This window comes from Lepidochelys kempii, chromosome 8 (assembly GCF_965140285.1).
Source record: "Lepidochelys kempii isolate rLepKem1 chromosome 8, rLepKem1.hap1, whole genome shotgun sequence".
NCBI classification, from domain to species: Eukaryota; Metazoa; Chordata; order Testudines; family Cheloniidae; genus Lepidochelys; species Lepidochelys kempii.
This window is the reverse complement of record NC_136387.1, coordinates 45,864,995-45,880,196: the sequence shown is the minus strand read 5'-3', so window position 1 is coordinate 45,880,196 and position 15,202 is coordinate 45,864,995. Positions and strand designations below refer to the sequence as shown.

General features: G+C 45.9%; 1 protein-coding gene across 6 annotated transcripts in view; it reads left to right on the top strand.

Moving 5' to 3' along the window:
* DNM3 (dynamin 3) overlaps nt 1-15,202 on the top strand; it is a 298,280-nt gene that overhangs the window by 89,984 nt on the left and 193,094 nt on the right. For all 6 annotated transcript variants that reach the window (XR_013636160.1, XM_073356327.1, XM_078854046.1 and 3 more), the window contains exons 11-12: nt 3,039-3,125; nt 5,459-5,529. Coding sequence is in view for 5 of the 6 variants with exons in the window: in XM_073356327.1 (XP_073212428.1) it covers nt 3,039-3,125; nt 5,459-5,529 (158 nt within the window). In the remaining variant the exon portion in view is untranslated. The remainder of the gene's footprint in view (nt 1-3,038; nt 3,126-5,458; nt 5,530-15,202) is intronic.

The following is a 15,202-nucleotide window of genomic DNA, read 5'->3' as shown; positions in this document are numbered from 1 at the left end:
GGCTTTGCTGCTTGTGATGCATGAATAAGATTTGTTGTTATACTCACACTCAACTCAGAGCATCAGGATTCCAACAGTAGGTTCAGAAAAAGTTCTTGGGTGGAATTTTCAAAAGTGCCCAAGTGACTTAAGAGTGCAAATCCCATTGAAAATTATTGGGATGCATGCTCCTAAATCACCTAAGCTCCTAAATCACCTTCTGAAAATCCCACCCCGGTGATTGGGATTTCTTTGACTAAAGTTGAAGAAAAACAGTTTTCCTTAAATCCATTAGGGCAATTTTTCAGTTTTTCACTCCTCTCAAGGCTCAGAGGAAGTTCCACTTGGGAAGACATCCACTCAAGTAAAACAATAACACTGGTTACCTTGTTTGAAGCTATGATTTGCAGTGCATGGTCTATGAGTACCACCTTGAGACTCAGCAGGTGCCACATGGTGGAGCCTTCTAGGAATCTGAAACTTTGGAATAATTTACAGGAGCACATACTAAAGCCATGAGTAGAGAGAGTATTCAGCTGCAGGAGAAAGAGGAGAACTGAAGCGTCCTCTTCCCGCCTGCTGGAAGGAGCAGTTTGGCAGGAGGACATGGGCATGCCTGAGGTAGCCTGTGTGTTCCGTTTCTTTTGAGTAAGCACACGCATAGCTTAATGGAAACATCAGTCTGTATATTAGTATATAGGAACTGCATACAAATAACTTGCCCTCTTTCTAGTCTTCTGTTGAATTATGACATGTAAATGAAGGGTAAAATCCTTATTACTTAACTGCATGAGAGATCATGATTGTTATTCCTGTGAATGTGCACACAGTTCTCATTGATTTTGCTCGGAGAGTACCTCATCTCTAAACAGATCTGTTCCTGTGGATCTATGAGAGAAGTTTTGTGCCAGATTCCATACTTTTGGGCATAGGCGCCAACTCCCCTCTTTGTGGTGGATGCTCAACCAACCCCCACTCCACCCCTTCCATGAGGCCCAGCCCCAGCCCCACCTCTTCCCTGCCCCCATTCCAACCCCTTCCCCAAAGTCCCCAGTCCCGCCTCCTCCCCTGAGTGTGCCATGTTCCTGCTCCTCCCCCGCCCCCAGAGCATGCTAATGCTGCCAAACAGCTGTTTGGCAGCGGACTGGTGGGAAGCGCTGGGAGGTAGGCGGAAGAGCCGGGACTCGGTGCGCTCAGGGGGAAGGAGGAGGTGGTGCAGGGAGGGGAGCTTGGCTGCCAGTGGGTGCTCCAGCCCTGGAGCACCCACAGAGTCGGCGCCTATGCTCTTGGGTAGCACGTGCCCCATTGGCATCCAAGTTGGAACCCTCTAGAGACCTTGCTTTGGTGGATCTGAATGTTTGGAGATGGGGTATAAAGAAACCATGGACCTGATTCTTTTCAGTTCTTCACGGATTACTGCAGCCTTGAGCTTGGAAATCCTGGGACCTCTTTTCCTTTCTTGCAGTACCACTGGTTTAATTTGTTTTTAATCATTAGTAGTTAGCCTTGATTATAGTATTTTAGCTTTTAAAAAAACACTGCTTTTTTGAGAGAGAGAGAGTTATAACAGTTGTCTAGTCAGTGTTAGGGTCTGCACTGGTGGTGTGGTTTTGGCAGGTACCATCTGGTTCCTTGGGTCTGGTAATCTGTTTCATTCCGTTTAGTTCCGATGGACTTGAAGCAGTGCGGACTTAAATGGATGTTCTGCTTTTTAAGAATTTTTTTTAGCTCAACAGATTTATTTTCTTCTGTCTCTAAGTGAAGGATATTCTCTAAAGGATTTTCAATTTGTGTGGCCTTTACTGCTTAAGTCTGCACAGAGTGAGAGATCTGCCTAACATAGCTTTTATTAGAGGAAGTCTTTTAGGTTCTCCCCCTCACCCAAAGAGCCAGCTCCTGTTTTAGATTAGGGTTAGCCAAGTCAATGTGCAAATGCAACTTCTGGTGTCCATAGCACTAAAACAGCAACTGGTGACCCCTTCTGAAACCCATGAATGTAATCATTCACCCATTCGTGGATCAGACAGTGAAGGAAATGTGTGCTCAATCTTATGTTTCTTTTAGCGAAAAGATGGCATAACAGCACACAAGAACCTGACTGCAGAAATGCAAGAGTGTTTTATCAGCTTTTTCATATCTCTTGTCAGAGAATCAGGGTGAGGTTCTTCACCACCAGCTGAAATCTTTGCTGGCCTAAAGTTTTTGGCTAATTGTTTTGGCTGATTGTTTGCAAGATTCTTTAACACATCATTCTGGAAAATCCTAGATATCTTTGATAATGACCTAACCAGGAAAAAGGAAAGATTTTCACTGTGAACTTGCAGCAAGATTACTGTTCTTTTGTTCCCTTCATTTTGGCCCATTTGGAACAGATAGACACATGTAATCAAACTGATGATGATGGAGTCTCCTATTGAGTTTGATGGATAAGTAACAGTCATTTATTGTTGGTCTTGAGATGAGATCAGTGATCAATATTTGACCTACAGTCCTGTCCACAAGTGCCACAGGTGAAAACACTTGAAGATGAATGTGCACTGCTTTTAGCTTTACATCTTGTACGTCTCTCCTTGGTTGCAGCAGTTCACGAGCTCTTGAAGTCTTCCAGTCCAAGGTGGGAGAGCTGCTGTCATTGGGTCCTGTTGTGGGTTAAGAGCTCTCAGGTATTTGAGATGCTTATTGCAAGATTGGAAGGTGGCTTTCAGGGGGTCATTTGACATAGATTTGGATTAAGTGAATAGGAGTCGATGGTTTCAAGCTGCAGTTCCATGTATGGTCTCATTCCAAACATTCAGTTCTGCAAAGAAGCATACACTGAAAATGGCCACTACTTTCTTGAGCATTCCGTGAAGCAAATGGGCATGCAAGTTCCCAGAGTATGGATCTGTGCATATTGTATTGAACTACCCTTACTGGTAAGTATGCTTCATAGGGCCTTGTTAACTTTAGTACTAGTATTTACAAAATTTACTTCTATTCAGGGACTAGTGTAGATTCTCCATTTGTACCCTTTTAACATCACTCAGCAAGCTTAAATTCCTCCCCATTTTGCCTTACAGCTGGCGACCTATCCAAGGCTATGTGAGGAAACGGAAAGGATTGTTGCTGGCCACATTCGAGACAGAGAGGAGAAGACCAAGGAACAGGTGGGAATAAACATGAAATCTGGTGGGTCGGGAATTGAGAGTGATGAAGGACCTGCACCATTTTTGAAAAGCCTTAACCATGGTAAATTGCTTGTGTCGAAAGTGTAACAGACATTGACATATTAGATGTTGGAGAGGTAGAGAATGGAGAGAGGCTCTAGAGAAGGGAGGGAAGGAGACCAGTGCTGTTCCAAAGGCTCCTAATTTAGTCTGCCAGTCGCAGATGGGAGCAGAAAATGTAGATGACCTGCTGAACTGGAGTAACAGCTCCTCTTCTAATCCCACTTGCAGACAGTGGATGGGGCATGGCCAAGGAAAAGGGACAATCCGTTGCAACCGATAGCCCTCTGGGGCTACTGGCAGCTGACCTAATTTATAACAGCCCTCTGGCTTCTCATGGAGCCTTGAGGAGCCTCGGGCCCTATGGAGCTTGAGAGCGCTGCATGGTATCCTGTTCTCTTCCTCTCAGTCAATATTATAGATGTTTACTCCAAGTCTTAATCACACAAGTTATTGATCTTGTGCCTTGGGGAAGCTTTTAATCAACGCAACCAAGTTTTCCAAACTTTGGAAGAAAAGAATACAGGTAACTTGGAATAACTGCTCCCTTTTTTCTTTCCTTGTTTCCGTCCTCTCACGTGCTCAGAGATGAGCACAAAATATCAGCTTCCTATGTATGTGAATTTAGAGAGCTTCTAACTTCTTTTTGTTCAAATTGTACACAAATCTGAGAGAGTCCAGGCACAGACAATGTTAAAATTAGTGACTGTGATGCATGTACCTATCATTTACTTATGCTGTTAACAATTACTGTATTAAAATTGGTCAGGCTACTGGGGAGACGTTCAAAAGGCCCAAGCCAGAGCCACTCAACTCCCATTGACTTTCAGTAGAAGTTGGGCTCCCTTCTGCCTTTTGAAAATCTCCCCCTTGAGGAATAAAAATAAAATATCTTTGTGGCGTACAGTGTTCTGGAAGCTCTGCAGTGGCAATTGTACTCATTTTTGGTGAAATGAAAGGGGTTTAAAAATAATATTGGACTTCATGAGAAAAACCAATTACACAAGAAAAGGAGCAAAATTGTGTAGTCTAGTGGTATAGGACTTGGTGAAGAGGACTGATTGATGCAATGCCCAAGCACAGTAAGGCATTCAGTAGTTAAGGCTTTACTTAGAAGTAACTATTTTTTCCATAGTGGTTTTTGTTGGATACAGAGAGACTGGTATCCTAGTAGGAAGGTCACGTTATGTTATTTTATCAAATGAAAACTCTTATTAGTTTTTATTCTTTTTTTTTTTTAATAGTTGGGGCCTATGCATCAAAATATTCTTATCCACTGTGTTCTGTCAATAATAAATTGTTGCCCCGAGGCATAGACTTGGAGAGGTTCTGATAATTATGTGGTTTTACACACTTCGGGGATGTCTACACTGCAGTTAAACACTGGTGGCTAGCCCGTGCCCTCAACTTGTGAGGCTTTTGCTAGGGGAGGAGAGCCATGCAAAAAATTGTTTCCCCTTCTTTGCATGGTTGAGCAAGGGCCTTCTATTGTAGCAGTCCCTGCATTCCTCAGAGCACAGGGATGGTTCACTCTTGATCTCTGCTGGGGAGCAAGCATCTGAAAAGATGGCAGGAGGAAAACGGGGTCATGGTCCCTCTGCACTGTCCTGGTACACACTTTAGGAAGGCTGCGGGGGCGAGGTGGGTGTCTTTGTGTATTTTAAGATATTTCCAGGTTAATTAGATCATGACGTTTCAGTTCAATTATCCGAAACACCAAGAAATCAACAGATCAAGGCTACTCAAGCGGCAAGCTGAAACCTCTGTTTTGCTAAACTGTTCATTTTGTTACTTCATCCACCAGCCCACCCCTGTTGTCTGTTTCGTCCACCTGTTTTATCCTGTCCAACACATCAACTGTAAGTTCACTGGGCAGACTTGTTACATGTTTGTACAGTGCCTAACACTATAGAGCCCTAATTCATCATAGAGGTTCCTGACTAGCCTGGTGTAGTAATAGTAGCAATAAGAGACCAAATCTTGCCTGTCCTGCAAAATGTAGTGCTAGAATCTGTGCTATATATTAAACTCCCCTTTGGTTAGATATGGTTAGTCTTAATTAAATTTTACAGAAGCTGGTAATGAGGCAACTATAAGAAAGCTGAGGGAGGTAGTTGACTGATAGTTCCGTTATAGCCTAGTTTTCTAAATAAGCAAAGAAACAGATATGGGATATAGTAGGTAGTACTGCTTTTGGCCTGAATGATTATAAAAGACAATATTCAATAATGCAGCAAACTCAAATTTTCTTTTTCCTTTTTTCTTCCTGGTAGGTACTGCTGCTAATTGATATCCAGGTATCTTACATCAATACCAACCATGAAGACTTCATTGGCTTTGCAAAGTATGTATACAGAGACTTAATTATACAGATCCACTGTTAATTTCCCCTTCTTACTGATTTAAGGAAAAAATAGCCTGAAACATTTAGAATGGTAGAGATGCCTCCTGCCAACCTTGACACATGAAAATTGTATGTAATGCAGTTCACTCTTCACTGCTGGGCACCTCCTGGTGGTTCATCTGGGGATTAGCTCTCAACCAGTCTGACATCCCATTGATGTCTTCAGTTGCTCACCCTGTGGTCGGTCGGTCGGTCTGTCTCTCTCTCTCTCTCTCTGGAATCAGGTTACTTCCTCTTCGTGACTCAGGGTGCTCCCTCTTCGTGGCTTGGCCCTTTGGCCAGGTCACTATAGTTCTTCTTCTGTGGTATCAAAGTGCCACTGGATGAACCATCTCAGACAGTCTTCCAGTCCACTGCCCCAACTGTGCCACTTCCCCAGTGGCTGGCAGTGGAACCCAGGCCCACCCACTGCTCCAGGTTCCAGCCCACGGACCCTACACGCAGCAACTGCAGTCTGTGCAAGCTCCAACCCTGTTGCTCTTTCCCCAGGCTCTTTCCTACCTCTCTTCTGTCTTCTGCCCCCGCCCCTTTTGGGTTACCACTGGAGCTTCCTCTGCTCCATGTGGCAATTTCACCCCTCCCCAGGTTCTTGCCAGCGTCTTTATTCTCAGGCAGGATCCCCGGCGTACTTCTTCTGGGATTCCTCCTTGTCTTTTGCTAACTGCCATCATCTCTAGGGAGTTGTGCCCAGTTCTTTCCTGCTGCCCGTTCTTGCTCTCTACTTCCTGGTTTTATACAGCTCAGCCTGCCCCTGCCCTGCTGGGCTTCATCTCCTTCATCTCTTCAGCTCAGCTGGCCCTGACTCTCCTCCAGGGGCAACCTGCCACGGGGTTAAATGGCCCTTTTTTCCTACTCAGGCCTAGTGTGGTGTGGACACCCCACTACATAGAGGCTCACCCTCAGGACACTTAATACCTGACTGTGCCCCTTACTGTAGGTCTAGACTGGATTATCTTGCTTTGTCCTACCTAGCCTGATTTCAGGGCTCACTGGAAATGCATCTCTTGACCTGAAACTTTGTCTCTCTCTTCTTATAGAATTATAGAAATGTAGGTCTGGAAGGAACCTTGAGAGGTCTCAAATCCAGCCCAGCTTAGCCTCTTGACCTGGAACTGTGTGTCTCTGGAGACAGCTTTTGATGCACAGATGCCTTTGGTGCAGCCGTTACGGGCAGCATTGGTACACAGTTGCCAATACAGATTTTAGCAGCATTGATTTAGTACTCACTGCACTGCCTGCTTAGGATGACAATGATACTGCTGAAAATGAGCAGGACTGCTGTTTGGATACAGAGGATAATAGTAGCAGAAGCCAAGAACTTATCTCCGAGGGAAGAGAAGAAAGATAATTCTCTCCAGTATGGGCTGACCCTTTTTCCCGTTTAATTGAAAAGATTGTTAAGATTTCTTCTTTTGATGTGCAGACAATCCAGGAAAACCCCAAGGCTGTGATTTTGACGTGTCTGGCCTCATTCACAGATGATATAGCAAGTGCCCCTCTTCCATCCTAGGCTCGACCAGTTGGTGAGGTTTGGCTGCAGCTTCATGCCACTCTGGATGTCTCCAGGATGGTTATTGGAAAATGGAGGAATATCCTCAGCTTATTTCTCCTTCCCTCTCCAAAAGATTATGGTGGCGGTGGAGGCAGCTGCAATCATGATGGTGCCAGAGCATGACTCCAGAGGTTACGATGCCCTTGGACCCAGATTTTTTCAATCTGTGATATTGTCAGCTCACTTTGGGAACAACAGTACATGTTCTATATGGGAAAACACCAGTTCAAGCTGTGGAAGAAGGTTTGCACCATCTACCTCCCACCTCCAAGGGTGTGGAGCAAAGAGTTTGTAAGAAATTGACTTGAGGGAGTAGAAAAAGACAGGGTGTGGCTATCCTGGAACTGCAGCTAGCGAGAGATGTCAAGAGTAACAAGAAGGGTTTCTTCAGGTATGTTGGCAACAAGAAGAAAGCCAAGGAAAGTGTGGGCCCCTTAATGAATGAGGGAGGCAACCTAGTGACAGAGGATGTGGAAAAAGCTAATGTACTCAATGCTTTTTTTGCCTCTGTCTTCACTAACAAGGTCAGCTCCCAGACTGCTGTGCTGGGCATCACAACATGGGGAATAGATGGCCAGCCCTCTGTGGAGATAGAGGTGGTTAGGGACTATTTAGAAAAGCTGGACGTGCACAAGTCCATGGGGCCAGACGAGTTGCATCCGAGAGTGCTAAAGGAATTGGCGGCTGTGATTGCAGAGCCATTGGCCATTATCTTTGAAAACTCGTGGCAAACGGGGGAAGTCCCGGACGACTGGAAAAAGGCTAATGTAGTGCCAATCTTTAAAAAAGGGAAGGAGGAGGATCCTGGGAACTACAGGCCAGTCAGCCTCACCTCAGTCCCTGGAAAAATCATGGAGCAGGTCCTCAAGGAATCAATCCTGAAGCACTTACATGAGAGGAAAGTGATCAGGAACAGTCAGCATGGATTCACCAAGGGAAGGTCATGCCTGACTAATCTAATCGCCTTCTATGATGAGATTACTGGTTCTGTGGATGAAGGGAAAGCAGTGGATGTATTGTTTCTTGACTTTAGCAAAACTTTTGACACAGTCTCCCACAGTATTCTTGTCAGCAAGTTAAAGTAGTATGGGCTGGATGAATACACTATAAGGTGGGTAGAAAGTTGGCTAGATTGTCGGGCTCAACGGGTAGTGATCAATGGCTGCATGTCTAGTTGGCAGCCGGTGTCAAGTGGAGTGCCCCAAGGGTCGTTCCTGGGGCCGGTTTTGTTCAATATCTTCATAAATGATCTGGAGGATGGTGTGGATTGCACTCTCAGCAAATTTGCGGATGATACTAAACTGGGAGGAGCGGTAGATACGCTGGAGGGCAGGGATAGGATACAGAGGGACCTAGACAAATTGGAGGATTGGGCCAAAAGAAATCTGATGAGGTTCAATAAGGATAAGTGCAGGGTCCTGCCCTTAGGACGGAAGAACCCAATGCACAGCTACAGGCTAGGGACCGAATGGCTAGGCAGCAGTTCTGCGGAAAAGGACCTAGGGGTGACAGTGGACGAGAAGCTGGATATGAGTCAGCAGTGTGCCCTTGTTGCCAAGAAGGCCAATGGCATTTTGGGATGTATAAGTAGGGGCATAGCGAGCAGATCGAGGGACGTGATCGTCCCCCTCTATTCGACATTGGTGAGGCCTCATCTGGAGTACTGTGTCCAGTTTTGGGCCCCACGCTACAAGAAGGATGTGGATAAATTGGAGAAAGTCCAGCGAAGGGCAACAAAAATGATTAGGGGTCTGGAACACATGACTTATGAGGAGAGGCTGAGGGAACTGGGATTGTTTAGTCTGCAGAAGAGAAGAATGAGGGGGGATTTGATAGCTGCTTTCAACTACCTGAGAGGTGGTTCCAGAGAGGATGGTTCTAGACTGTTCTCAGTGGTAGAAGAGGACAGAACAAGGAGAAATGGTCTCAAGTTGCAGTGGGGGAGGTTTAGGTGGATATTAGGAAAAGCTTTTTCACTAGGAGGGTGATGAAACACTGGAATGCGTTACCGAGGGAGGTGGTAGAATCTCCTTCCTTAGAAGTTTTTAAGGTCAGGCTTGACAAATCCCTGGCTGGGGTGATTTAGTTGGGGATTGGTCCTGCTTTGAGCAGGGGGTTGGACTAGATGACCTCCTGAGGTCCCTTCCAACCCTGATATTCTGTGATTCTATGATCCTTTGGTGATAGTGCCACTGATGCTTGCAGACACATTGTTGCATTTAGCCTTTGTATGATGGTTTCACCAGTAGTTTCAGGACCATGAAACTTTGAAGATGGGGTGGAAAATGGATGATAGTCTTATTAAAGCTGAGGTAATTAAATCTGTCCTTCATTCTCTCAGGTTATCCTCCCCTCCTCCTCCTTTTATCTTCTAGGGAAAGCACCTGCCAAGAAACCAGCATATGCTCTGGATTCTGTGTTGCCCAGTGCGTGCAAAGTCAGTTCACTCTGCCTTCCTTCTGGAAGAAAACTCTAGGTTTCTGAATTCTGGAGTGACTAACCAGCCTGACTTGTACTCTCTTACTATTAGAGGGAGACTAGGGTCAATTTCTTATGCAAGACCATTCTTGGACACATACGTCTCAGAATTACAAATTTCTCCCTTCCAGAATGTGCTGTAATTCAGCATCCCGAAGAGAAGATACAGTAAATCTAATCCCTTCTGACAAAAGGATGCCATTGAGCCTGTGCTATTGGTCAAAAGAAAGGGAGGATTTGAGGCGGTCCTGAATGTTAAACTTCCATTGGTAACTGGTTAAGGGAAAATTCAGAATTGGGTTTTGGAGAACAATTGTACCTCTCCTAGAGGAAAGGGATTGCTATGAGCTACAGTTGGTGGTACTGACTGTGTATTTACAGTGATAGGACTGTGTGTTTTTTTTTCTCTTTCTGGTTAGCAATCTGGAAGGGATATAAGAAGCAGTGCCTCTCTATTGGTATGCTGGTGCCACTAGGGCTTAAGATAAACTAATCAATATCCTAGCTTGTTCCCAGAAACCAGTTGGAGAGTACAAGGACCTTACGTGACTGAACACAACTCAAAGCCTTCTTGCTCTGGAATAGGGTCCAGGTCATAAGGGAAAGGATTTTCAGTGTCAGCTGGATCAGCAAGAGCCATGCGGGGGGAGGGATAGCTCAGTGGTTTGAGTGTTGGCCTGCTGAACCCAGGGTTGTGAGTTCAATCCTTGAGGGGGCCATTTAGGATCTGGGGCAAAAATTGGGGATTGGTCCTGCTTTGAGCAGGAGGTTGGACTAGATGACCTCCTGAGGTCCCTTCCAACCCTGATATTCTATGATTCTATGCAGCAAAAGATTGGCCTGATAGATACAATGGTTATATGTCAATGAAGTCTTGATTTCAAATTTTCTCCATTGCAAAACTGAGTGACCAGATATATTTGTTCCTGGGGTGGGGAGCTGATACAAAGGGTCACCTCTTCCAACATCCTTGGTCTTCAGGAATAGCAGCTGCACATGAATGTTCTGGAGATGAGGGTAGTCGTGAATGCTCTGAAGACCTTTAGGTTAACGTTTATCACAAAAAGTATCCAAATCTTTCCTCTTGTATTTGGAAGCCCTGAAGACACAGGATTGGGCAGTGTTCCACAAAACATGTCTGGTGGCAACTTATGTGGCAGGAATGAAAAAGTGAATTGCAGACAGACCAGGTTAATCAGTAGTGGATACACAAGTGCAGCCTTAGAGAAGAAAGTAGTGGACCATAGAAAGTATGGCAAGAGACTATTCTTGCTTAACTAGGAGATCTTCAATGATCTGAAACTCAGAAAAGAGTCCTACAGAAAGTGGAAACTAGGTCAAATTACAAAGGATGAATATAAACAAAGAACACAAATATGTAGGGACAAAATTGGAAACACCCAGGCACAAAACAGGAGTCAATTAGCTTGAGACATAAAGAGAAAGATCAAGGACAGAGTAGGCCCCTTACCCAATGAAGGGGAAAACAATAGCAGAAATTGTGGAAATGGTAGAAGTGCTAAATGACTTTTTTGTTTCAGTTTTCAATAAAAAGTTTATTAGCAGTTGGACATCTAATGTAAAGAATGCCAGTGAAAATGAGGTAGGTTCAGAGGCTGAAATAGGGAAGGAACAAGTTAAAGACTACTTGGACAAGTTAGATGTCTTCAAGTCACCAGGGCCTGATGAAATATGTCCTAGAATACTGACTGAGGAGATATCTGAGGGTATGTCTACAGTACGAAATTATTTAGAAATGATTCTATGCGAATTTTTGGAAGCTATTTTATACATTCGGTCTTCTGTGTCCCCGCTAAAACGCGTGAATTCGGCGGAGTGCGTCCATAGTACCGAGGCTAGCATCGAATGTTGGAGCGGTGCACTGTGGGTAGCTATCCCACAGTTCCTGCAGTCCCTGCCACCCATTGGAATTCTGGGTTAAGCTCCCAGTACATGATGGGGCAGAAACATTCTCACGGGTGTTTCTGGGTGTATGTCATCAGTCGCTCCTACCTTCATGCAAGCTACAGCAGGCAATCATTTTGCGCCTTTTTGGCAGGCAGACGCCATACTGCTTTCAGAAGATGGTGCACCGCTGCTCTCCTGCTACTATGAATCCACCTCGCATTTCCTCTTATCTTCCTATGTAATCTCTAGTATCTACTCTTTCTTTTCCTCATCGAACGCGTCTGCTGCCAACTCTGTTCAGCTATCGTAAACCGAGCAGCACAGCTTCCACCGCCAATTCTGTTCTCCCGCTCTTGCTGTGCTACTGAGATTCTCCATGTCTGTCCTGGGCTCCCGCCTCTGTGAAAGCTACAGAAGACAACCATTTCCTGCCTTTTTTCAGCTATCGTGAACCGAACAGCACCTCTTCTGCTGCCGCTCTGCTGTCCTACGTTTCGTGCCCTTTTTCCAGGATTACCCATGCAGGTGCCATAGCCATGGAGCCTGCTCAGATCTCCCCTGCAGTTTTGACCATTGTAAATACCTCGCGCATTATCCAGCAGTATGTGCAGTACCTGCAAAACCAGGTGAGGAAGTGACAACAGTGTGATTACTATATTGATGAGGACATGGACACAGACGTTCCTAGAAGCACGGCATGTGGCGATTGGGAGATCATGGTGCTGTTGGGCCAGGTTCATGCCGTGGAATGCCAATTCTGGGCCCCGGAAAGCACAGACTGGTGGGACCGCATAGTGTTGCAGGTATGGGATGATTCCCAGTGGCTGCAAAACTTTCGTATGTGTAGGGCCACTTTCATGGAACTTTGTGACTTGCTGTCCCCTGCCCTGAAGCACAAAGACATCAAAATGAGACCAGCCCTCACAGTTGAGAAGCGAGTGGCCATAGCCCTGTGGAAGCTTGCAACGCCTGACAGCTACTGGTCAGTCAGGAATCAGTTTGGAGTGAGCAAATCTACTGTGGGGGCTGCTGTGCTGGAAGTAGCCAATGCAATCATTGACCAGCTGCTATCAAGGGTAGTGACTTTGGGAAATGAGCAGACCATTGTGGATGGCTTTAATGTGCTGGGATTCCCTAACTGTGGCGGGGCGATAGATGAAACGCATATCCCTATCTTGGCCCCGGAACACCGGGGTGGCCAGTACATAAACTGCAAGGTGTTGTTTCCAAGGTGCTGCAAGCACTGGTGGATCACAAGGGACGTTTCACCGACATCAGTGTGGGATGGCCGGGAAAGGTGCATGACGCATGATGTAGGAATGTTATCAGGAGGGCCAAATCGCACCTGGAGCTGCAGCTAGCCAGAGATGTCAAGAGTAACAAGAAGGGTTTCTTCAGGTATGTTGGCAACAAGAAGAAAGCCAAGGAATGTGTGGGCCCCTTACTGAAAGAGGGAGGCAACCTAGTGACAGAGGATGTGGAAAAAGCTAATGTACTCAATGCTTTTTTTGCCTCTGTTTTCACTAACAAGGTCAGCTCCCAGACTGCTGCGCTGGGCATCACAAAATGGGGAAGAGATGGCCAGCCCTCTGTGGAGATAGAGGCGGTTAGGGACTATTTAGAAAAGCTGGACGTGCACAAGTCCATGGGGCCGGACGAGTTGCATCCGAGAGTGCTGAAGGAATTGGCGGCTGTGATTGCAGAGCCATTGGCCATTATCTTTGAAAACTCGTGGCGAACGGGGGAAGTCCCGGATGACTGGAAAAAGGCTAATGTAGTGCCAATCTTTAAAAAAGGGAAGGAGGAGGATCCTGGGAACTACAGGCCAGTCAGCCTCACTTCAGTCCCTGGAAAAATCATGGAGCAGGTCCTCAAAGAATCAATCCTGAAGCACTTGCATGAGAGGAAAGTGATCAGGAACAGCCAGCATGGATTCACCAAGGGAAGGTCATGCCTGACTAATCTAATCGCCTTTTATGATGAGATTACTGGTTCTGTGGATGAAGGGAAAGCAGTGGATGTATTGTTTCTTGACTTTAGCAAAGCTTTTGACACGGTCTCCCACAGTATTCTTGTCAGCAAGTTAAGGAAGTATGGGCTGGATGAATGCACTACAAGGTGGGTAGAAAGCTGGCTAGATTGTCGGGCTCAACAGGTAGTGATCAATGGCTCCATATCTAGTTGGCAACCGGTATCAAGTGGAGTACCCCAAGGGTCGGTCCTGGGGCCAGTTTTGTTCAATATCTTCATAAATGATCTGGAGGATGGTGTGGATTGCACTCTCAGCAAATTTGCGGATGATACTAAACTGGGAGGAGCGGTAGATACGCTGGAGGGGAGGGATAGGATACAGAAGGACCTAGACAAATTGGAGGATTGGGCCAAAAGAAATCTGATGAGGTTCAATAAGGATAAGTGCAGGGTCCTGCCCTTAGGACGGAAGAACCCAATGCACAGCTACAGACTAGGGACCGAATGGCTAGGCAGCAGTTCTGTGGAAAAGGACCTAGGGGTGACAGTGGACGAGAAGCTGGATATGAGTCAGCAGTGTGCCCTTGTTGCCAAGAAGCCCAATGGCATTTTGGGATGTATAAGTAGGGACATAGCGAGCAGATCGAGGGACGTGATCGTTCCCCTCTATTCGACATTGGTGAGGCCTCATCTGGAGTACTGTGTCCAGTTTTGGGCCCCACACTTCAAGAAGGATGTGGATAAATTGGAGAGAGTCCAGCGAAGGGCAACAAAAATGATTAGGGGACTGGAACACATGACTTCTGAGGAGAGGCTGAGGGAGCTGGGATTGTTTAGCCTGCAGAAGAGAAGAATGAGGGGGGATTTGATAGCTGCTTTCAACTACCTGAAAGGGGGTTCCAAAGAGGATGGCTCTAGACTGTTCTCAATGGTAGCAGATGATAGAACGAGGAGTAATGGTCTCAAGTTGCAGTGGGGGAGGTTTAGATTGGATATTAGGAAAAACTTTTTCACTAAGAGGGTGGTGAAACACTGGAATGCGTTACTTAGGGAGGTGGTAGAATCTCCTTCCTTAGAGGTTTTTAAGGTCAGGCTTGACAAAGCCCTGGCTGGGATGATTTAACTGGGAATTGGTCCTGCTTTGAGCAGGGGGTTGGACTAGATGACCTTCTGGGGTCCCTTCCAACCCTGATATTCTATGATTCTATGACGCTCGCATCTTCAGGAACTCTGGTCTGTTTGAACAGCTGCAGGAAGGGATTTAGTTCCCAGACCAGAAAATTACTGTTGGGGATGTTGAAATGACTATAGTTATCCTTGGGGATCCAGCCTACCCCTTGATGTCCTGGCTCTTGAATCTGTACACAGGCACCCTGGACAGTAGTAAGGAGAAGTTCAACTATAGGTTGAGCAAGTGCAGAATGGTGGTAGAATGTGCTTTTGGACATTTGAAAGCGCGCTGGTGCAATTTACTGACTTGGTTAGATCTCAGCACAACCAATATTCCAATTGTAATTGCTGCTTGTTGTGTGCTCCACAATATCTGTGAGAGTAAGGGGGAGACGTTTATGGTGGGGTGGGAGGTTGAGGCAACTTGTCTGGTGTCCAATTTCACACAGCTAGACAACAGGGCACAGCAAGGTGCACTGCACATCAGAGAAGCTTTGAAAGCCACTTTCATGACTGGCCAGAGTATGGTGTGAC